A 25061-nucleotide genomic window follows, 5' to 3' on the forward strand; every position below is an offset into this window, starting at 1 on the left:
GGCTTTTATGAATTTTTGGCCAGCTGAGAGGTCCTCTGTTGTTCAGAGGACATGCCCTCGAGCCCACTGCTCCTACAGTAAGGGAGCAAATGGTGACATGTCAGGGGCAGATTCAGCTGGAGTCTGTACATGAGGAGGCTCCAGGGGAAAGGGCAGCTTTGGTCTGTCAGGAGGGAACTCATTAAGCAGGAGGACATTCATGGGTTTCTACAAGCCTGCAGGAGAGCTGACTGGCCACAGCAGGAGGAAATTATGCTAATGATTCCTTTTTTCCTGTTGTCTGCAGGTGATCTTTGAAAGGTGTTGTGCTTCTCAGGGCCCTGTTTCCTAGTTTCCTTTTTATTTTTTTGCCATGTGACTGCTTTTAATGTATGCATCACCTTTAACACAGACTGTGGTTGCACTCTACATTGCATTATAAATATCTCTCCTTAAATCTAGGGAGAATGTTATTACCCACCTGACAAATTTCTGAATGTGTAAAGAACCAAAACTTCTTTTCTAATTTTGATTCATAAAATCCAAATATTACTGGTTTTTAAATGTATTTTTGGTATCCTTTTTAAGGTAGTCAATTCAGTCCTGAACATTATTTTATCTCCTCTTATACAAGAGGTATTTCTAGGAATTGATAACTCACAGGGTTTTTTGAAAGCATTGTGAGGCTTATTAATTTTTTTTTCTTACTTAAAAAGAAAGATTAAATGTTTTAAAGAGTGTCTTCATTTCTTTTCACAAAACCTGCTAACAGTTCATATTTTCAATCATTAGAAAATGTGCATATTACTCAGTACATAATTTACAGATTCACAAATCTGACATATAATAAATTATCAAATTCAATCCACTAGAAATCTTCAGTTCTTTTGAAAACACTGGTTAAGTTTTCAGAGGGAGAACTATGCTTTGCAGTATGGTAGCATGCACTTGTATTGTCCTGTACTCTGCTGTACATAGACAGGAGTTGGATTTCAACATTCCATTGTTGAGTCATTTACAGAATAGAAATGCAATAAACTAAGACATTCTGTAGTTTAAAGGCACCCAAATATTATGGAACAACTAGTATGAAAAGTCAACCACAAAATCAAATATACCTTTTCCTCAAAGTTTCTGTTGCAGTGGAGTCCAAGTTGCAAATTAATTCCTGAGGAGCCACCAGCAGTTTGCTTTGCATTCATGATGGGTTCCATGGTACCTTATGAATGGAGTAAAAAAATTCCTGTCAAACCACTCTGGCTTTGTCTGGAGTATAATCAGAAGCTATTTTGCAGAGCTCCCATCATATTAGCTTTCTATTGTCAATAAACACTTTATGAGGCATTTTTTTTTGGTTTCTATCAGTTTTCTTACTGATATCCAAAAGAATTATTGTCTTTCCAGTCTAGGGAGTGGTGCTCAGTTAGACTCCCAAAATTATACGCCTCTAATAGTAATCTATTTGTAATGGGCTGGGTTGTTTGGGTTTTTCTACTTTAAACATTTTTAAACCTTATGTATACAGTAGTGACTGGAAATAGCTTTTCCTTGAGAGCCTTGTTGTGTTTCACCACTACAGTTTTGGGATTGTGATCTTCAGATAAAGAGCCAACATTTCTATTCTTGAGTGAGCAGAATCTGATTCTTCCTTGCTTTCAAAGTCATATGAATGTGAGGGCTGTTCCCTGCACAATTCTGGCTATTTCTACTGTGTCCCAAAAGAGAAACTCAAAAGTTGCCCTTATGCTGCCTATAGTTAAGTTGTTTTACTGTCAGTGGTGATTAATGCAAGGAAAATGGAAAAATGTGACTTCCCAGAGGTGGTGGTGCAAACCTTTAGCTTGTCCAACCCTTTGATTCTCTCTCACTGTGGTTTAAGTGTCCAAACAGGATGGTTACTGAAATGCAGGTTTGACATGTGGTCTGATTTTCAGTGGTTTTCCTCTGTCTGGAACTGCAGGCAAGACCTGCACCTTATATATTATATATTATATTTGGTCCTAGGGTTTAAGTAAAGGGTGGTTTTTCTGGCATCCATTAAATGTCTCTCACTTAACTAGATTAGTTAGAAAAAAGGTTAATTGTACGGACAAGACATTAAATTCTTTAGGAGAGGAGATGTATGCATTTTGTGTTCATAGAAATGAGCACAGAGGGGGAGGGTGTCATGGATTAGGAATGGTTCTCCCCAGTTCACTGCTCTCACTCTCCAAACCATGCACTGCTCTGGAGAGGAAAATTGGAGGCACAATAGGCAAAGATCATGGGTTGAGATCACAGCAATTTACTGCTAACAGCAATGAGATAAGAAACAAACAGTAACAGCTGCAATACTAAAGACACAGGGTACCAGAAAAGAAATCATTCACACACAACCCCCTTCCAGCAATAGACAACACCAGACATCTCCCTCCACCACGCTTACTTGACCAGGAGGAATCACTTCTTCCCAGAAGAGAGAAGAAGCTGGGGTGGTACACAATAACCTCCAAGTTGGCCATGCCTCTCCCAGTATGCAAAAAATTAGCCCTGTCCTGGTCAGAACCAGGACAGAAGGGTGCTAATCCCAGTCTTCTGCCACCACTAGTAATGACATGTCAATTACTTTCATAAAGTCATCAAAACCCCTCTGATTCAGGCTGGATTTTTTGTCACTGTTTTTCTCGGAGGCTCTTCCAGTAATTCCCTGCGGCACACTCAGGAAAGACAAGAAGGAAAGCCAGGCAGGAAGGGTAATAAGGAGGGATGCCCAAGGCTTACAGGAGCAGGTGGGATATGTGGAGTTCTGTGGGAAGAACACGTAAGTCAGAACCAAGTGAAGAGAAGGAAGGGCAGCAGCATGGGGGGGACCACCATGGGGTCAGACTGAGGGAGGACACTTAAAACTTTAGAGGGAGTCTGGGGAGGACAAAGCCTGGTGCTCCTTAGGGCCATGAACCTCCTGTCACTGCTGGAGGGGCAGCATATCAGGAACATACAAGAGTATGTTTCTGGATGGTGTCAGGGACAACTTCTTGATACAGGGCCTGGTTGGGCCATCCCATGGAATCACACTGATAGATTTGCTGTCTCTTTCAAGGAGACACCAGCAGGGGAGGTGGTGACCTATGGCAGCCTTAGCTGTGGTGAGTGTGAAAGAGAGGAGATGAAGATCCTGAAGGGAGTTAGGGAGGAGAATGGCAGAGCCCAAATGTGGGGCACCAGGTGAGCATCTTGTCCAGGACATAGGCAGCTGAGATCACACAAGAGGAGCTCTGAAGGGTTAAAGAGTTGAGGGGAACTGCCATGACTATGTGGACCACATGAGAATGGTTCATCCTAATACCTGGGAAAACAAGCAGGTGTATCAGCAGCCCTGCTTGGCTAGGCCAAGAACTCATGAGAGAACTCCTCTGGAAAATGGCCACAAAAAAGAGGCAGAAACAGGGCCAGGCTACAGAGTAAGGCTTTAGAAATATTGGCCAGACTTTCAAGGGTGGGGTCAGGAAAGCCAAGCTCACCTGGAACTGGAAAGGACATCAAGGGCAAGACAAAGAGATCTTTATTCTCTGTGTGAGCAGTGGGAAGCCAAACAAGGAGCTGTGTGCTCACTGCTCCGTGGAGAGAGTGATTTTGTGGCAGTGGACACAGAGAAGACCAATGTCCCTAATGCCTTCTTTGCCTTTGTCTTCACCAACACGTTCTTTTGTCGGAACTCTGACAAAAGAGTTCCTCTGGCTGTCTTGCACAGCCAAGACCCCTGCCAGGGGCCTCAGAGACCCTGGCACAGAGCCCAAGATGCTTGTGGTTTTGATTATGACCTGTGGAGCAAGTTACCAACCTTACATGAAGATCGGCAACCCACAACAGTTTAAGTAGCATGATAGTGAATTTATCACGAGGTGAAAAAGTAGATTTTGGGGTTTTTAGAATGGGGGGATTCTTTCATCTTCTAATGCTTTGCAGAGCCCAGTACAGGAAAGACATGAAGCAACTGAACAAATCCAGCAGAAGCTGGATGGCCCTGAATGGGGAAGAACCAGGCCTTATTCAGCCTTGAGGAGGGATGGCTTCAAGGGAGGTCCAACAGCAGCCAGCCAGGACCCAGCAAGGGGTTTTCAAGAAAGCAGAGCCACGCACTTCCCAGTGGGGCTTTATGGGAGAATGAGAGACAGTGAGTGTAAGATGTAACAGGAGAAAATGTGGGATAGAAGGAAATACTACTCTGGGAGCAGTCAAGAGCTGGAGCTGGTTGCCCATAGAGGCTGTGCAATTTCCATCCTTGAAGATTTTTAAGACCTGATGGCTTAAAACCCTGAGCAACCTGGTGTGACCTCAAAGCTGACTCTGCAGCTTGGATTAGATGTCCTCCCGTGGGTCCTTCCAGCTTGTATTGTTGTCTGTGATTCATTCCATGAATATTTTAAAACTACCTTGAACTTCTAGCTAAATTTATTTCTGATCTATTTGTGTCCTTGAGTTCTTCTGCTGTCTTAGGCTTGTCCCTTGCCTAAAATAAATTTTATTCTGCAATGTATTAACTGAGAACAATAACATTTTCTCTCGACTTTTGTTAAGCAGAGCAAGCCAGGCTCTTCTAATTTTGTGCACACCCCTCCTCCTCTCCCCATAGTGACTGGAATAGAGTCCCTGCTCCTTTCTCATCCTAATATCCTCTCTATACACCTGTTCTCATTTTAATTCATCTTCTGGCATGTAGGTGATTACAGTATGGCAAGCACTGCACTAATAGAAATACAAGGTCAATGAAAAAAATGTTGCTATCTTGCACTAGGCACTCTTACTACTGAAAATATTTTGCAGGACAACAAAATTCCATTATTTTTTAACAAATGTATCATGCCTATACTAATCCTGTTGCTGTTTATAGTTTCCTGATCCTGTTTTCTACATATGGAAATACATAAATGCAGTCATATGCACAATTATTGTGCCATAGAAATTAATGTTAAATAAAAAGGCTTTTGTGATATTTTCCATAAACATTTCTCTTACAAACAATTTTCATTTCTCTTAGTTGGGCCATGTTTTTCACTCAGAGGTTGTTAAGTGTTCTAGACCTAGGTGTCTCTCAAATATTTGTGCATAGAAATCTTGTCCTCTCTAAAATTGCATCTATTGATTTTCTTTCTGGTGAGTTTTGTTTTCCCCCAGCACCTTACCCATTTGGATGAGAATAAAAAAGATTTCTTTACAATAAAATGTTTTCATATAGTTCTTCATTTTGTTTTTAGGATCCTGTAAAAGACCACTTAAATATTCTTTAAATCCCAGATATCACAAGTACCTAAAAGGTGTGAAAGATAAGTATATTGATCAGAGCATACTTTATTGCGCTGGTATTGCAAGTGCTTTTTGAGATACTAACTGTGATCTCAATTTGGTCAAGGGAAGCTGTGGTCCTTCTGGGAAAGCAGCCTTCATTTAAGCAGCAATTAAGAACAAGTATTTCCCAGTGATACATCAGGTTTCCCAAGTCATAGTTTCATCTTTTCTTTCTCCCCAAATTCCTCCTTTGGAAAATTGTTTAGATAGATAGCCTAGAAGTGAATTCTCATAGTTTCTCAAGGAAAGTGCCTGTTGTATGCTGGTTATTTGTCATGCAGGAGATAAGTTGGGTTTTTTGAGATAACATTTTGTTGTTCATGGCTTATGTACTGCTTTTCACATGAATTGGTTAGAGAGCAGTAAGACATCTGTAATTTACTAAATGTAACTTAGAGCTTGTGAGACTGTAACAGAGAATGCTGGGCTCTGTGTAGAGTTCATTAGATAAATGTTTATGAATATACAAGGAGCTTTTAAGCACCACTGCTTAAATTATTTCTATCTCCCTTCCAAATGTAGTTACAGAGACCTCCTGTGTCTCGTAAGCCTTCTGGCACGTAAGCTTCTTATAAAAGGAAGGCATGCACTGATTTCAGCACCATCCTGTTGATCCCTGAGAAGGAATTTTCCAACCACAGCACTCCATCTCCTGCACAAAATAAAATTTTTCAGCCAGTGTATAAACTTATTTTGAAACAGATGGTCAATCATCAACATATGAAGTTCAACAGGATCAAGTGCTGGATTCTGCACTTTAGATGGGGCAACCCCGGGTGTGTGTATAGGCCAAGGGAATGAGGTGCTGGAAAGCAGCGCTGCGGAAAGGGCCCTGGGTGTCCTGGTCAGTGGCAAGCTGAACACGAGCCAGCAGTGTCCTGGCAGCCAGGAGGGTCCTGGGGGGTATCAGGCACAGCATGGCCAGCTGGGCAAGGGAGGGGATTGTCCTGCTCTGCTCTGCTCTGCACTGGGGTGGCCTCACCTTGAGTGCTGTGTGCAATTTTGGGTGCCACCATATAAGAATGACGTTAAACTATTAAAGAGCATCCAAAGGAGGCCCAAAGGAGAGCCACAAGGATGGGGAAAGATCTGGAGGAAAAGCTGTATGAGGAGCAACTGAGCTCATTTGGTCTGTTCAGCCTGGAGAAGAGACTGAGGGGAGACCTCACTGTTGTCTTCAACATCCTCATGAGGGGAAGAAGAGGGGCAGTGTGTTGGTTAAGGTGGTGGTTACTGCAATTGTATTGAATAGTGGGACACCTGGCATGATGTAAATGCTATGGAATAAGGGGTGGAATGTGCTGGGTTTAGCTGGAGTAGAATTAAATGTTTTCACAGTGATTGGTACAGACTGTTTTGGATTTATGCTCAGCACAGAGTTGGTAGTAGATGTTGATGGAGATGTTTTTGTTATGGCTGAGCAGGGCTCACACAGAGCCAAGGCCTCTTCTGATTTCTGTACTGCCCTGCTGGTGAGGAAGATGAGGGTTTTTGGGAGTCTGGGAGGAGACACAGCCAGAACAGGTGACGCAAACTGCCCAAAGAGATATTCCAGACCATGTGGTATCATGTGCAGTATATAAAGTATGGGGAAGATGGACAAAAGGGAGGGATGTTTGGAGTGATGACTTTTGTCTTTCCAGTTAACCGCTACGTGTGATGAGGCCTAGCTCTCCTGAAGATGGCTGAACACCTGCCTGCCCATGGGAAGTGGTGAATGAATTTCCTGTTTAAATTTGTTAGTGTGTGTGGCTTTTGCTTCCCCTTGTAAACTGTCTTTATCTCAACCTGTGAGTTTCCTGGATGTTACCCTTCTGATTCTCTCCCACGTCCCACCGGTGGGGGACTGAGCGAGTGGCTGCCTGGCTGGGGTGAAACCATGACAGACAGGTACCGCTTCACTCTCATCACCAGTGACAGGATTCAAGGAAATGGCCTGAAGCTGAGTCAGGAGAGGTTTAGACTGAGTATCGGGAAAAGATTTTTCACCAGAGGTGAACTGAGCAGTGGAACAGACTTCCCAGGGAAGTGGTCACAGCACCAGCCTGACAGAGTTCAAGAAGTGTTTGGGCAACGCTCTCAGGCACATGGTGTGACTCTTGGGGTGAGCCAGGAGCTGGACTAGATGCTCCCGATGGGTCCCTTCCAAATCAGTATATTCTATGATTCTACAAAACTGTTTTGGGTAATCTAGTGTTCTCAGAGTAATATTAGCCTTACTTTTCTATCTTGATCTTCAACAGGCTTATTATTAAGTTGAAAATCATTTCCATTTCCATTACTATTTGATTAAATTCGATTAGAATTTTTGTCATGAAATGGAAACAAGAGAAGAAAACTTCACAGCATCGATCTATCCTAATATTGACTCATTTTTAATATGATGATTTGTTCCCTGGCAAAATTAGGGTTCTGTATTATTTATACTTCAGTTTCTATCAGGATTTATTATTATTCCAGAAGTTGCAATGTATATTTCTTCTTTTTTTAATTTTTTTTTTATTTTTAAGAAGGGATGTCAATGACCTATAATTAGAGTGGTACTAAAGATTCACGCATTGCTAATTCCAGCAGTGCTGCTGAGAGGGTAATGTCACTTCTGTGCACAGGCACAGCACCAGCCCTCTGCAGATCTTAAGAGACTCGAGAGGCAGTACAAGACTCTTCCCCTGTCTGTGTCATAATTGTGTCTGATAGCTTGCATGGACATCTGGGAGAGCTAAAAGAAACAACTTCCCATCTTCCTTTAGGTTTTGTAGAACAACCATTGGACTTCCTGCTTAAATGCAAAGGACAATATATCCTTCACTTACTTTCACACATCTGAAACGAGCTACACACAACAGCAAAATAAAGACAGAAAATGAAAAATATTTGACTTGTGTCAACATTCTTATTCTTTTTGGAAGAATGTTGTCCAGTTTAATCCTCATGAAAGTGGAAAAAAATAACAGTAGTGGATTAAAGCCAGAGTTTAAGAAAATACATTTAAATATATCTTTTTACTTAAAAATGAGTTTCCTCATCATTCAAAGACCTAAGAGTTAAGCTATGTTACATACACCTCAGGTACAAATTGAGAAAAGATTCAATAAATCAGACTATATAAAAAGCAAGAGACTTTTTTCCCCAGAAAAATGTATTTGTGTTTTATCTGATCATATAAAAAACATTAAATTTAAAAAAAAGAAGTGTATATATTTTTTTCAAGTGTTAATGGTTTCACCATTCATCATAACTACATTCTGCAGTCCTGTAACACCAGGGCACATTATCCTTATCTGTGTAGCACAGTGAGCACAATCTTTACACTGAGGTCACTCTCATCACTACTTCCCCAGAGCAGTTATCCTCTGATGAATCCTCCTGAGGTCTCATGCGGTTAAACAGGTGTAACAACACATAGCCACACTGAAATCTCGGTGAGGTTAACTGTGTTGGATGAACTAAACTTCTGTTTCTAAATGCAGTCAGTGGCAGCCACAATGTCCTCCCTGCTGAGGATTCTCCTCGATTGCTCTCTTCTATGTCCGTGGCTTTATCATAATTTAACACATCCCAGTGTAGATTCACAGCTCTCCAGCGCTTAAACACTCGATAAACAGATGCACCTTCATGGACTATCAGTCCTGAAAGTAAGAGGGGAGAAAAGAGCGCTTATACAAAATGTCAGTGGATACCATTTTGGGAGCAAATAGAGATTTACCACATTTTAATGACTCTGGCAATTTCCAGATGCAATTAAATTAGTCATAACATTAATAATTCAAACAAACTGTACATATGCAATTTAACTGGTTATTCATTTGTTTGGGAGGCAGGACCATGCAGAGGAAATAAGTTGTTCTGAATGAAAGTTCAACATAACCAATACTGGAATAATCTGAGCATGCCTAACTAAATAAATTATTCAGATTTAAGTAAACCAATGCAAAACTGACAGATTTGGATATTGACTATTTATGCTAGTGCTGCCCTTGTTCATGGTAAGTACTATTTATTTACTGAGATTGGTACTGCTTTAAGTAGACCTTTAAGTAGGTTAGACCTTCTGCAATGAACAGGACAGTCCTAAATTTGTTTAAGAGTGTTTCGTAGAATTCAGTACAGATACTGAAAAATTTAACTGCTTTCATATTCCCAGTTCAACTTAGGAGCACATAAGATTTATGAAACAGCCATAAATCTAATGACTTTTCCTGTCTTTTTCTTTAGAACAAGACAAAATTAAATGTTATTATTAACCACAATGAGCATGGTAAGGATGACAGACTTTCTTCTTTCTCTTCAGTATTCAATAGGAAAAAGTTGTAAATTATTTTTTTCTTGAGACCCAGAAATCTTTTAAAAGGTCCTTCAAGGAAAATACAGAATTTCTGGAGTCCTCAAGAGACCAATCTGCTTATAAATTTCCATGTAGCTAATATTTATGCCTATTGTATGTGTTCAAGCAACTTATTTAAAGAAATTAAGCTTCTAACTTTTTGTACGCATGTATATGTTTATACTCACACTCTTTATAGGTGAGTATTTCAAATATGGATCTACTGGGGAGACACATGGGGCTTCTGCCTTCCTACTAGTTTTTTTCCTCAGCCAGCCTGCTTGAGGACACTTACACGGTTCTGAGCAACACCACCTGTTTTCTCTGGCTCCCTGCTTTGGGAAGAGAGCAATGTGCCTAGCCAAAAACATTTATAAATCTTTTGTACAGTGTGCTCCTTGCCTAAAATTTTCCTATACATCGCCACATCTATAATATGATCTGTGGTGTGCTTTAGTCCAAGAGATTGTATATCACCTTTTTCTACACAAGAAAATTGTGATTTAAGTGTCTGAGGTCCTTTAGCACAATTATCTGATACCAGAAAGGAGATGCTCACAGAAAGATGACACAAGCTGAAAGGGTGGTAAAAATATTTACATGAACAGCAAACCTCACATTAAAGTGCAACGATTTGCAGATAGCAACGCCTACTCTAACATATTTTTAAAGATCATTACACTGAAAGATGGAGAAACACAAAGATTTCTTTCAGAAGGGCATGAGAGTGAATGTAGCATCTCTGTAAGTCTTTCAAGTTGCCTAGAATTCATTGAAGCATCCAATACAGCAAAAGCAGCACAAAACAAAATTAATTAAATAGCAAATATTCTAAATGTATTTTGTAACAGCAAAGCATTTTAGTGGAATTTTTCCTGGATTGCAAGATTTCTATCTTTATCTTCTCAGACATAGATAAAGTAACCTGTCTTTAAAATTTATCATAATAATTTAGTCGATACATAAATGTACCTTCAAGACTGGCTTGATTGTACAAAAAAGAATAAATGTATTTGATCCCATACAGAATCTACAAACCAAATTAGCCATGGTTTTACTGCTGTGGCAAAGATTAATCCTTTTGTGTTCTTTTGGATTTCCTATAAAGTTGATAAAGGAGATGAGAATAATCTTCCTCAACCTGTTCTTGGAACACAGCATTATTTGGTCCAACTTCTCTCAAGTCTGTGATGAAGCAAAGTTTAAAGAACCTATCTACTCCAAAGTAAAGATACATGTCTGCACTCCACTAGAACCTGAACAACATATTTCAGAACAGAAAAGGAAGCATTTGAAAAAGGATCATTGAGATACATGAAGTACATTTAAACAGTCAAAATATCTTTTCAAAATTACAACAGAAAAAGTTGTAGGATGACTTCTTTCAGGGAGCTCTTTTTTGCTGTCTTGGGGCTTTCAGAATTTATTGAAATTTTGTTTTCAAAGTTTTTAAACATTGGCGAGGCTTCCTTTCTAGGGGAAGCTGTGAGCCTCATATACTTTAAAAAAGCTTCAAAACAAAGGATCAAATATTGCAAGCCTTGGCATAAAGTTGTCAGGTTTGGCAGTGCTGAAGGTGAAAAGCAGCACTTTCATAATTCCACTCATAAAAAGTTTTAGCTCCCTTCTTGATAGAGCTATAGATTGAAAATACCTATGTAGATGAGGCAAAAGAACTGGGGTGGGTGGGAGTGTGAAGTTCTTGGCACCAACAGTTCCAAGACCACAAACAAGAAGAACTCCAGGTGAGTTTTAAAGGCTAGAGATTTTCCAGGTCCAGAGGAGTTCTGATGCTCAAAATATAAGTAGTCACTGAAATGGAGTTGTAAGAAAATGGCAAATAATTGCCTTTCTCTTAAGGATTTCAGAGCAATGAAGGTAGCTATGAGAGAGAAAACAAGAACAAATCCCTGAAGAATACTCATTTTTTTCAAACACTATGATTTCAACAGCACAGAGGACACAGCTGAAAACTTGTAGGGGAAAAAAATTTGTTTGACTCAAATGATCCCAAGAAGTATTACAATTCAACTACTGTTAGCTGTTCAGATGTTTTGTCCAATTAATATCTACATGGAACAGGGGTTTCAGATGATGGACCCATCTAAATGCCCTATGGTCCTAAGAAGGCTTTACCTTTTGGTTTTATCTCTAAGATGGAGGGATTGCAGTGGGATCCAGCTAATGGGATTGTGTAGATTCCTAATTTTATTTTCTTTTTTTATCTTTTCGCCAAGTACTATTCTATTCTTTCACTGTCTTCAAAGGTTTTCTTATCCTGACTCACAAGATACTTGAAACTTTTTACTACTGAATGTCTTTACAAGCAGTCAACTTGTGTTACTCATATTTGGTGGTATTAGGTTACAACTTTATCTTATTTATCATACTAATCATATATATAAACATTTAGGAATGGTCCTCCCAGTAATATCACAAGATTTTATCCAGGGATAAAAGATCATTTTCAGAAACAGACTTTACCTCTGGACAAAATGTCATGTCTTAAAACTATTCTAGGGCCCACAGATATAAAAAAAAGCAATCAATTGCTCACAGCATTATTGTGAAACATATCCATGCTAAAAATAGTAATAGTAAAAAAAAATATTTATAAACTATTTAGCATTAAATCCAGTGTGGGAGAAAAAAAGACTTTCTGAGTAAAGACATATAAAGTGCAGCTAAGTTGTGTTCATTGTAAGTAACTTCAGCCTGTTCCTTTTTACAACCTAGGAGTTACAGGAATGTTGCAAGGCATCAAGTTCCTTAGCAGACAAGAAAGAGGCTTTCAGAGGGCAATTCGCACCTCGCACTGGCTCCCATCTCTTCCTCCCTTGCCACAGTACTACTGGCACCTGTCATGTGTCTAGTGCAATGCAACAACTACTTTTCACTGATGGAAAAGGAGCAGCACTGTTGTTCTGGGATTGCAAGTCAGCTGTTATTATTTGTGAGAGGTTTTGTTCATGTTAGAATCCAGGAGTTATAACCATTTTCCAGTGAAAAAAATATAAAATTCTACTACTTTTCTGTTATGCAAAATAATTGCTAGGTATAAAATGTCGAATGGCAAAGGCTAGATATACTGTCCTTCACTGGCTAGATAAGGGATTTATATTATTCATTCCTTTTATGAACTCACTCCCTTTGGTAATCCCTACATGGATGGTCTGATCCTAGCACTATCACTGGAATAGCTCCGGGTTTCACAGGCTGTAGTTTTGCTTGATCAGGGTTTTCAAGGTTTGCTTTAGGAAAACTTCAACGAATAGCAAATTTCAAAGAGAACAGCTTTACACTCAGCTTTGATGCAGAAAGGTACAAGATAATGACTTGTAGGGTTAAAACCAACACTGATAAATAAAAACAATCCTCTTTGTCAGGAATAAGTCTGGGAAAATTCAGACTAGAAGAAAGAGAACAGTGGATACCAATAAAGCATGTACACTAGAAGGAACAGAATATATTATTCTTGTGATATAGGTGTGTTTCTTTTGTTGAAATGTAAAAACAAAGAATTAAAATACAGGTTAGGTGTAATTTACTTAATAAGAAAGTGACTGGTGTGCTACATGTGATATAAAAGTCAATCGTTGAGTAAATGAATTGTTATGTGCACATTTTCAAATATGTCATAAAAATATGTCAGTACCTTTTGGCAAACTGCTTTTAAAAATTATAGCAAAACATTTCAAAAATGCTTCACACTTTTTGTGTGAAGATATCTACACTTCGCAAACAACCAAAAAGTATTTGTATTGTTTCCGCAAAGGTGTAGGGAGGCATAACTGAAAGCAGGTGGAATAAATCTTGGTCATGCCACCAGCACCTCAAGCATTATCTTAAAATATATGGTGCACAGGAAAACCTGTATGTCTGCATAAATTTTTCATTGAAATAAAGAGAGATTACAGTGGGAGTAGAAGTATTTGCTCATTGTAAATCCTATTCAAAACTAAGACAATACCATGGATAACTAAACACAAATGAAAGGAGAGGAGATCCTAAGTGAGACCTGTAGCTGGTTGGAAGCATCACAAGCTTCATGGTATAAGAGATTATATATCATAATAATGATATATCATAATAATATATATATCATAATAATGGTAAAATAAGTTAATGCCTAGGGAAATCATCAGCATAATGGAAAGTATTTTGGGTTTTTAAAATAATTTATAAGTAATGCTTACATATATCTATTGGAGAATTTTATTTGAAAATTGTAAATTAAAATTATCAACCTAAATCCCTCACTTCATCATGAAAGAATAAGATGAAATTGAATAAAGTTGACTATATTAATGAATACTTTTAAGAATTACAAGAAGTCCTGATCTTACAAGCTAACAGAATGTAAATTATTTGAAATTATATGCAGAATAAGTGGGTCTGAATGAATCTGGGTTATCAAAATTCCTCAATTACAAAACCTCCTTTATACAGCTTTCTGAATTTCCAGATACAGTCTAGTAAATTCCTAAGTCATATGTGCAGTGAATTTTGTATCTACAATACAGTGTCCATATGCATTTAATTGTAGTCACTTTTACATTTAAATTTTCATTTATTATTTGTGATAGTTCTATAAAATATGCATTTATTAAATGAAAGGCAAGTCAGTTTATCTGTGTGTTTGCTTTGCTCCTGCAGAAGCTCCATGTGAGGTACATGTTTTTGTCAGCAGCTTCCACTTCAGCAGTGGCTTGGGCCTAGCTGGCTTGAAAGGCAGCTAAAGGATGCACCAATCTGTGGAAGGTCACCTGCCAAATTTTTACTTCTATGGATAAATACAGTAATATTTCTGATTACCCACAGACATTCTTGGCTAATTTTGAGTTTAATCTGGTTTAGGTGTTTTAACAGTAAAACAAATGGGGAAAATGAAAATAATTTGAAGTAACTGGTTATTTCAACTAGCTGATGCATTCCAAAGTATTTTTTAATTGGGGAAAAAAACCCTAACAAACCAGAACTCCATATAAATTAAATGCTTGGAATGCCTGAAGCCCATTTTATCTTCTTTTAGTGTATTTTTAAACAAAAGCAAAGCCCTCAGTATTGAGTGTTAAACTGTAAGAGGTGATGTTCAGAAATCAGCATCTAAGAGGACATGTAGCTGAGTCCTTTTATTCATTTAAAAGATGAGCACTTGTCCAAAGTATGAGATTCTGTTCACTTTTCTGTCTGAGATTTGGGTTCACAGAAGAAAGCCTGTGTTACAAAATATTCCAGAGCAGGCTTCTCTAACAAAAAACACAAAATGAACAGAACTGCTGATATAGCTGAAATATAAATACTTTAACAGCAATGGGATGGTTTCAATAAAAGATGATGTGGCTTTACAGTTGAAGCAAAACCCTTGATATTAGGAATCACTCTGTTTCTTTGTCCCTTACAAAGCAGAATTCAGCACTGTTCTAATTCCCATATATAAGATTCAGATAACATTTATCTCTCAGAAATGTCAATGCAAACATCAGATGGCTTTTAACTTCTGGATTTTCTTGCAATTAAAATTCTGTGAATGTGGTTTGATGTAAATAATTATTACTAATTATGTCAATTTATTTCTCTAAATTACATAATTATGTAATATTTAATGTAAATGTTGTCTCCAAATAATAATAATAAATATTCTAACAATCATATCAGGTTGTTTTACCAAATACTAAAAGGGATTTCTATTTAAATATTCCCGGGTCCAGTGTATTTTCAGAAATTTTAAAAGCGGTCAATACAGAGTTGCAGTAAAATGTATTATCTTCTACAAGATTTCAGCTAAATGACTTGGGGCTTTTTAATAGTAAAGCAAGTTACTATAGTTAGCACTGTGTGTCTCATAATTGTTTATGATGTGCAAAGAACTCATGCCTGCCTTCTCTGTTCTCCTCCATTTCTAGCACAGTGACCTATATAAACCTGTGCAACCTAATTTTGGGTGTGCAGTTTGATGACAACTTCAAGGGCTTCTTCTGTGCTTCATGATGGTACAATCCAATTCAAACTGGCATCAGAAGATGACAGTGTGTAATTTTACTAATTATTTTAATAATATATTTCATATTTTCATCTAACTCACTGAACTTCGCTAGTCATTTTATCAAGAAATTTAAACTGATCCTGTTCTCACCACTAAGATTTTGTGAATCCACTGATGAATCGAGAGTAAAGCTTCTTAGATTCTTTTCTCTCTGCAATATTTGCAACACTGTAAAAAGCAGCACTTGCCAAAGGTATCAGCTGAGAATAAATCTGCAAAGAACTGATCAATTAGAGTGACCAATTAGAAGAATAGAAATAGTCACAGTCTTAAACCACAGTCTGTGCTGTTTAAAGATTTTGAGCTTACCTATGCATACTAGATCCATAAAACCATACATTCCATAGCAGATTTGAAAAAGGATGTCCTTTCTTTGCCATACTGCATAAGGGCTGAAGGCTGACCATAGAAGCCAAGTCACACTTGCTACTAAGAACAGAGATCCTAGGATTACAGCAACCATCTGCACTTTCTCAACCAGTGTTATAGTAATGCTTTGCCACTAAAAGAGAAACAAAGTTGTATAAGATAAAAATGTTATTGTCCATGGTTGCACATTCAACTCCATCTTTTTTCCTGAAATCAGAAATTATTTTAATATTTACACATATCTTCATAGATATTTACTAATATCCTTGATACTGACATTTTATATATCTTTTTTCCTATTTCAAAGTGAAGCTAATAGTTTCTTCCCCATTTCCTCCGGTGTCCTTATCAATACAATCTAGCTGTGAATTTCTGAAGAGTTAATAGTTTTGTTTCTGTTTTGAATATGTAGGCAAAAAATATATTAAGTCTTAGGAATGGAACTCTTTCATCTTTGGAGGGCAATGAACAGAATAAAAAAGGAAGAAGACTTTTTCAAACATGTGTTATGTTAGTGTGACAGGTTTCCTTTCCATCCCTCCCTCCTGAAGTGTGAAGCCATTTTCCACTTTCAGGCTTCTCATCAAAGAAGTTCCAGACATACCAAGGGAGTTGTCTTTCTCTGCATAAACCAGTGTAAACAGCACAAAAAAATCCCTGCAACCTACTGTGGAAGTGACATGAAAACTCAGGAGAAGCCCTGAATATAGATAGCACAAACATTTCTTTTCAGTGCACCCCAATTATGTCCATCTTTCCAGGGCAGGCTGTCTGTATCTTTCATATGTGACATGACTCTGGTTTATGGTGGTACAAGATTTAAATATAAAAGAGTGTGCGTACTGACTTCTGTCAAGATAAGAGAAATACAATTCTGTTATAAGAGTCACAAAAACAAAGCACAGCATAAGGAACTAGTTGTTCTAGATTACCCTTAACGTATATGGCTTTTCTTGGACGTAATTATGTAAATTACTTTGGTAGACTCCCCACTCCGGCCCCATCACTCCTTCCAGGGCTGGTGTGAAGATTTTGTAGACAGCCATCTTTCCTGTTCCTAATTTTGGATGTACCAGCTCCCTTCTATAGCTGCAGTAGGGAACAAGTGGAGAAAGCTATTGCAATAAGGGTTTTCTTGCCTCTATTTCAATCTGGCAATAATTTTTCCTTTTTCCTACTACTTCACTAAAGCCTTCTCTTTTTTTACTGCTGTTGGGTACCCAGTACCATATAATCATAGGATAAAATAATAATTCAGGTTGCAAGGGGCTGTGAGAGCCAACTTCCTGCTCAAAACATGATAAGGGGATGAGATCAGATCAGCTTGCTCAGGAATTTATTCTGTAACACCTTGACAACTTCCAAATATGTTGGCTGTTAAGCCTGTCTGTGCAACTTGCTCCATTTCTTGACTGTACTCAGGTTGAAAAAAGTTTTTCTTCAAAAACATTTTTTTTTATATTCATTCTGATGCTCTTTTGTCCCACTTACACTTTTCCTCCCATCAAGTACCACTGTGAAGAGCCTGGGTGAGCAATGTCCCTTTCTTCTCTTTCAGCTTTTCCCATTAACTTTTCTACCATAGCCTAATATGAACAATTAGTGCTACATTCCTTCTCTTCTTCCAACCTTCTGAATATAACAGTACAAAAAGATAGATATATAACAATTTGTAAATCATCTATCTTGAAATAATATCCTTTTATAATGAACTCATGAAATGCATACTAGCTTTTTCATGGAACATGAAGGTTTGAAATGGGGCTATTCATGCTAAATACTAACTTTTTATGTCAAACAACAATGGATACTCATTTCCTTTGTTAAGTCTCTTTATGAAGGTCAGAGAAGGTCATTAACAAGAGATGCATGACAGAATGGTGTGAGCTTTCCATGACTCAGTATGCAGGATTGGAAGTTCAGGACTGAAATTCATTGAACATTCATTAGACTCCATAGGGTAATGTTAAACAAAATTATTTTTCATTTCTCAGCTGAAGCTACATAGCGTGACTTGGCAGAAAACTGTCAAAAATGCTGTTGGTTATGTATGTCTATCATCTTTCTTTATCAGTGGGAGACAGAACTGTATTAAATTTCTTTGGAATGTCTTAAATCAAAGTCCATTTACATGAAGTAAAGCTTTAACTGTCACAAACTATTACACTGTCAAATTCAAGAAGAAGCTGGCAATAAACTGAAAAGACTTATATAAATAAAATAAACAGCAGATCTGTCACAGTGCAATTTCAGAAGTTTGTAAACTCACTTCAGTTTATTTTGATTTTCTTTGTTTTTTACTTTTTTAACTTAAATTGCTTATAGTTAGTCTGCAAAGAGACTAATGAACAAAAGAAAAAGCAATTCAAACATTTGGGATAAATAATGTAGCATGCAGTCTAGATAGCTTATCCCCTATTCTGGTGTTGCCTGAAAACCAGTGTGTCTTCCTCAGTGCCAACCACTCCTACTACCCATTTCATGAGGTCTTTTTGTTGGCTTGTTGTTGGGTTTTCCCAATTCTTTATTTCTAGAAAAACTTGACCTTGAAAAGTTCTAAGAAACGTAAATATGATCCTCACCGCTTCCTAGCCTCTTCTAAAGAATGTATTTTCATTATTTTACTCTTCTCTTGATCTATCAAGAATGCAAGCAATTGAATCTCTCAGCCTCAATAAAGTCAATAATTCCAAAAATTCAGCATATTAGCACGCTATCAAATTACTACAATTAATGAGAAAAAACTACAAACATTCCAGAGGTTGTTGTTCCTAACTCTTCTGCCTTTAAAAATCAAAGAACAGTTCCAAGAAAACCCCCCCAAACCAACAAACCAAAAACTCCATCAAAATATTAAAAAGCAACAACCCCAAATTAGGATTGGATATTTTCTTCTATTACCCAACTACTTGAACCTTTGTGGTATTCACTGTCTTTGTTCTATGAAAGAAATTTTAGTTCTCCACCTTTTTCAGTATGAAGGTCAGCAATAATCAAGAAATTCAAAAATTTTACAAAATTTTCCTCCCTATTGCTGTAATCTATAAATTAAGCTAATAGATGATATTCCATAGTAGATGGGTGAGGAAGAACTGTGTGTATAAGACAGAAGACATTGTAGAGGCCTAAAAAATTTTTGTGAAACCACTAACTTGCCTCCTTGTGGATGGCAGTCTGCCGTAGGAATCCAGCACCCCAGGAGTGATGGAGTGGGATGGATTGCTGTTCAGGTCTAACATGTGATGAGCTTGGGGGCCTCATCTTCTGTCTATGTTAGTCTTTAGTGCTAATGGCAAGAAGAGTGTGGATATTCCTGATGGTTAACTTACCCCAACTGAAATTTCCTCCTCCTTGCCCTTCTCCAATATGTTTGCATTTGTAACAGTCTGAGATTGTCTCTTGGGAAATGAGTGTCTTGATTTTTTTCCCCATAAATTTGTTTCGGTAGAAATTATAAAAAGGTGAGCAGATGTTACTGGGACAGGTGTATTTTTCACATAATGAAGGTGGTATTCTGTAGTTATGCTGTTATTCACAGGTTGATAGGCTTGGAATCATCAGTCCTTTCTTAAACATGGCCACCATTAAACATTAGACAATGAGATGAACTGCACAGGACTGTATTGTTTGGTTGCTTTGCATTTCATCACAAGGCTTGTGAAGAGGAACTGAAGTTGTGGTCACACCATTTGTTTGTGCCTGAAGTCTCACTCACAGCATGACTAACACGTGTGAGAATACAACTGAAAGAAACCCAGGAAAATAAAGCGCCTTCTAAGAGTAAGATTCTTATTATAGCATCAAAGTCAGTTAAACTTTCTCTAATTTCTCACAGTCATTTTCTTCATTGTATTCACTGTTATGTTAAAATCACTTCACCTTTTAATGTCAAATTAATGGCTTATGAGGTCACAAAATAAAAATTATTCAGTGATAGTATGCGAGAAATTGCATTCAGAATGTAACAGACAGAATTATTTAACATTGTAAAATGAATGATCACATTATTAGTGTAATGACTTAAATCCATTATTTGCACTAGTGTTTTTCTCATTTTCTTCATATAACTTGCTTCTAAAATTTTAATCATTCATGATTATAAATAATATTATGACTTTCTAATTTTCTTTTGCTATTTGCTGACTATACATTCCACAATCAGGAGCAGTTATTTTAGCTAAACATTTTGCCAAGTTAGGAAAGATCTAGAAAGGATTTTAGTGTCAGCTTCTGTAAAGTAGATGACCCTAAAAAATAAATTATGAGAAAGATTGTGACTTTTGCTCAACAACTATAAAGAAATTGTGACATATTTTGTATCTTGATAGCTATAATAAGACTGTAGGTTTCAGATATAATAATTTTTAAAATCTCATTTATGAGGCTTTAAAAATACTTATAAGTTTTATATAATAAATTATAAATTATAATATTATTAATTATTATAGATTATAATATAATGTAATAAAATATAACTGTGAAATTATTAAAAAATTATTGTAAATTATTAAAAATATTATTTAAATTTCTAAATCCCATTTCATATTACTTCACATAATATATTCAGTGTAATGATGTACCATGCCATCTCAGTTGCCCATGAATAGAAGCCCATGAAATAGAAGCATTTTATTTTAATTTACAATGATGGCAAACACTTCCTTTGAAAATGGTGTTTTCAACAAAATATAATTAATGCTTCTGATTTTAATGTAATACTTTCTGCCCTTGAAAACTTTCTAGACTTTTACTTCTACTTCATTATGTTTGGTTCTTTTAAACTTTTATTCACTGGTCTTCCCATGATAAATCATTTGGAAGTATAATACATTAATGGTACTCTAGAGTTCAAATTCTGACCCCAGAAATACTGCTCCTCTTTTCTCCTAAGGTTTCTGTCAAAGAGAAATACAAACAAAAGGAAATAATTCCTTATTTTTGAGGGTGAGACTTTCAGAAGTTGAAGGAAATGTATTGCTTTGACGGAATAATTGTTACAGAATAAAGTTAATACAGTTATGTGCATGTCCTTACTAACATAAAGGTGGATAAAATATTCAAAGGTAATTTTTGAGATAAATCAATATTAACTTGGCTTTGTTTTAATAATGCCTTGTAAAAGCCAATTGATTACTGTATAATACATGGCAGAAAAGTGATCTTAAAAGAACTGATACTGTGCTTATACTTAGAATACTTTGCATTAAAAATGTCTGCAAAGAAATGACAGGTTTTCCTACATCCTCAATAAAGAACATATGAAATTTCCTTATGGCTACCCAAATGCATATCAGCTTCAACTGTACCAATTTATAATCCACCAAAATTCCTTAGGACAATGAGCTGCTATGGGGTTATCCCACTCTGTTCTCTCAGAAACACAGTTTATTATGGGCAATGCTGACAGAAACCTCTCAATCCCTTCACTCATTTTGGAATTAATATTTTACATACCAGTAACAATAATGGCTGGATGTGACCTACTGTAACATAACATCGTTAACCTGAAAATATACCAAATATACAACCTCAAAAACCTTTTGTTAGATTGCTCCAATCTCTAGAAACAGCTCTTACAAGAAAATTTTTTTCCTGCTGTCATCCTACATTATCCATTACAGTATTTATGATCTGCATACATATGAATACAACTTATAGAGAAGCAAAAGAATACACTGATTTAAGTCTAACAAATAATTTTTGAAATGGCTCTTCCTTACTGTATCTTGTTCGTAGTCTATGTGATCAGATAATTAGGATTTCTAAAATGTTTTGCAGTAAGCATACACTGACTACATAATTCAGTGTACAACAATAGTTAACTTACTGACCAGGCTGGACAGAAAATGCGTAGTTTTGAGTACACACACACACACACACACACACACACACACACAAACATTAGAAATATAATTTTTAGCTATAGGCTTCTGGTTTTATGACTTTTTCTTAAAAGAATCAATGTCATAGAAATTGCAGCACACCATTAATGGCAGCCTATTTTGATACATTATTAACACATAGAGTGCCTGGAGTCATGATACCCACTATTTTTTCGTCTGGCGGAGAGCTCATCAAAACAGTTTGGGCTGTATGTAATTTCTCCGTCAGCTTGGAAGGCTGCACCAGTATTTTACTTGGGACATTCTGAAAACATAACATTTATTGTGCAGATCCTGTCCATCTGTGCACCACTCAAGCAATTTAGTTGACAGCTCCTGGAAGTGTTGACTTACTGCATGTACACAACTGATTGAACATCTACACCTATACTGGGTACACCTTGGATTTTATGGCTCTCCAGAAGCTTGGACATCCTAGTCAATCTACAAAATCTTCACATTCTATTATATTCACCTCTCAAAATCTTACTGCTTAGTAAGCAGAATAGCTCATTAGTTCAACCTTTTATATTACAATTTTTAAAATTATGTTAGAATTGGTATCTGAGACCACAAGCAGAGCTGTGATGTCAACTACATTAGTCTTACATTATTCTTTCTCTGAGAAATTATCAGTAATCTATTTTTTGCTGATGGCAAAAAAATGAAAGGAATTGGGCAAGACTGTGTGACCAGCTGAGGCAGCTGCCCGGGCAAAGCGCCAGTGGAATACACCGACACCCTGGTGCCAGGCCGCAGAGTGTGCCCTGCTCTTGCGGCAGTAGGGGCCAGCAGCAGTGACCGTCCCTGTGGGAGGCATGCCCAGGCAGGGGAGCTTCTCTGCTTACTGACAGAGCTCCAGGAGCAGGCAAGCACGTCGAGGAATATCAGAGTAAGAAAGAAAAAGTAAAGAAGGAGTTCAACTACCTTCCCTGGGACAGGCCCAAAAGGGCAGACAGAATGCACGAAATGGAAGATTCCCTATCCTCTGTCCAATGCAGTGACCTAAATGACAGGGGACAATGGTGACAAGTTCCTGCTGAGCTCAGCAGGCAAATCTCTGCAACTCTGTCCCTGCAGAATTTTGGGTTTTTTAATCATGGGTCAATTTACATGGCGTTGAGCCTGTGATGACAGACAGGGTGCACCTGTCCCAAAACAGGAAAAGGATCTTTGCACAGGAGTTTTCAGGGCTCACTGAAAGAGCTTTAAACTAAACTTGAAGGGAGAAGGGATAAGGCCATGTTTGCTAGAGATCAGCCTGGGGGTAGCACACTAGTGCTGGAGAGGCAGAGTGCTATGAAGGTCCTTTGGTCTGCCATCTCAGTAAGGCAGGAATGAAGATCCATGTATGTGTCAGCAACAGCACAAGTTATTGATACATTAGAAAGCACAGAAACCCCTGAGAATGGTCATGTAGGAATTAGGGCTTCTTCCCACAAATAGGTGTTGGGATCAATAGCCCAGCTAAAGTGCGTCCACACCAACACATGTGACATGGGCAACAAAGAGGAGAAGTTGGAAGCCACTGGGCAGAAGGAAAACTGTGACATCATGGAAACATGGTGGGTTGACTTGCACAACTGGGGTGCTGCAATGGATGGCTGCAAAATCTTCAGAAGGGATAGGAAAGGAAGGAGAGTTGGCAAGGTAGCCCTGAAGGTTAGGAGTGTTATGATTGTCCAGAGCTTTATGATGGTGCCAATAGAGTTGAGTGTTTATGGGTAAAGATTCGGGGCGACAAGGCAGACATCCTGGTGGGAGTTCGTTACAGGCCATCCAAGGAGGATGAAGACACAGATTAAGTATTCTGTAGGAAGCTGGGAGAAATCTCATGCTTGCCAGCTCTTGTTCTCATGGGGGACTACAACAAACAAGAACAGATTCTGCTGATATACAACACAACAAAGAGGAGACAGTCTAAGAGGGTTCCTGGAGGAAATGAGAAACATGTACAGTTAGGTAAATTATTCTCAAGTTAACTTTAAACTCCTATGAGACTCAAACTAACTATGTTTAGCTTAGTGGTGTTTAGCTCAGTATTTTGCACATTCCATCAATGTGTATATTTGATGAAAATGAAATTACCATTCTATGTGAATAAATAGTGTTCCTAGTGTAAAGTAGGAACTGTTCAATTTCTGTTGCAGCTGTATGGGAAATACTGAATTTCATTACAACCTACCATACTTTTGATAGCATTATCTGAAAATTAAATATTAATGACTGGAGGAAATTAAAGCCTGCCATGGTTGTTGCAGTCTCTGCAACCCAAAGATGATCTGCAAAGTGATGCTGACAGCTCCTGTTACGGTCAGGTCCACGTTCCTGGAAGAACACTGAGAGAAAAAACATTCAGTATAATTGCACTGAGGAAGTAAACCTCAGCAAGATCATAAATAAGTGATATGAAGGAGGTATTAACAATTTTCATGCCATGCAGTCACTTTGGAGGGCTAACCACGTTTTGCCTATACAGTTCTGCATTTTACTTTTTCAACACGAATAGACAGTATGAGAAAGGGTTCTGGATTTGCTTTTTCCTTCTCTTCTGGGAAAAAACTATCTGTAAATTCTAGCTAAAACTGTTGACAACTTTTAAATTTTAAAAAAATGCTGAGCATGAGGCTAAGATTGCGCAGTTCATGATGATATTGATGCAGTCACCAAATGTATGTAAAAAATTGTTCAGCATGGAGGGCCGGGTCAATCCTCTTCCACAAAAGTACCCTGGACACTAGTCACTATGCAGAGGGATTGTCTGTTTTTGATCATTTCTCTTGATGCCTTCTTGTCTCTCATGTTGAATGTATTTAAGTATTCATTCTGGCTCCTTTACTGAAACTCACATTTAATTTGCTAGCTCGACTTTCCGAAAGTGCTGGCTACTCTTTCTCTGTCTTTTTGACCCTATGAAAAATTAAATAATTTTTACAACCCATGCAAAAGGAAACATGGAGAGTTTATTTGAGAATATTCTACACCTTAATGTTTGGTCCATTCCCTTATGAGAACTTTGCCTCAAACCCATTGTTCACGTGAGTTAAAGCAAGGTTTTAAACTTTTACCTCTAGGGATACTATTTTAATAACAGATTTCTGTGTTATTCAGGATAGTCAATAGTAGAACTTCTTCC

General features: G+C 37.6%; 1 protein-coding gene across 1 annotated transcript in view; it reads right to left on the reverse strand.

Moving 5' to 3' along the window:
* Window positions 1-8610: 8610 nt before the first annotated feature.
* MARCHF11 (membrane associated ring-CH-type finger 11) overlaps window positions 8611-25061 on the reverse strand; it is a gene marked incomplete at both ends in the record, with an annotated part of 31552 nt that continues 15101 nt past the window's right edge. The window contains 2 exons of the mRNA XM_084206257.1: window positions 8611-8933; window positions 15984-16176. Coding sequence (XP_084062383.1) covers window positions 8611-8933; window positions 15984-16176 — 516 coding nt within the window. The remainder of the gene's footprint in view (window positions 8934-15983; window positions 16177-25061) is intronic.

The sequence above is a fragment of the Fringilla coelebs genome, assembly GCF_963513975.1.
Source record: "Fringilla coelebs genome assembly, chromosome: 1".
NCBI classification, from domain to species: Eukaryota; Metazoa; Chordata; class Aves; order Passeriformes; family Fringillidae; genus Fringilla; species Fringilla coelebs.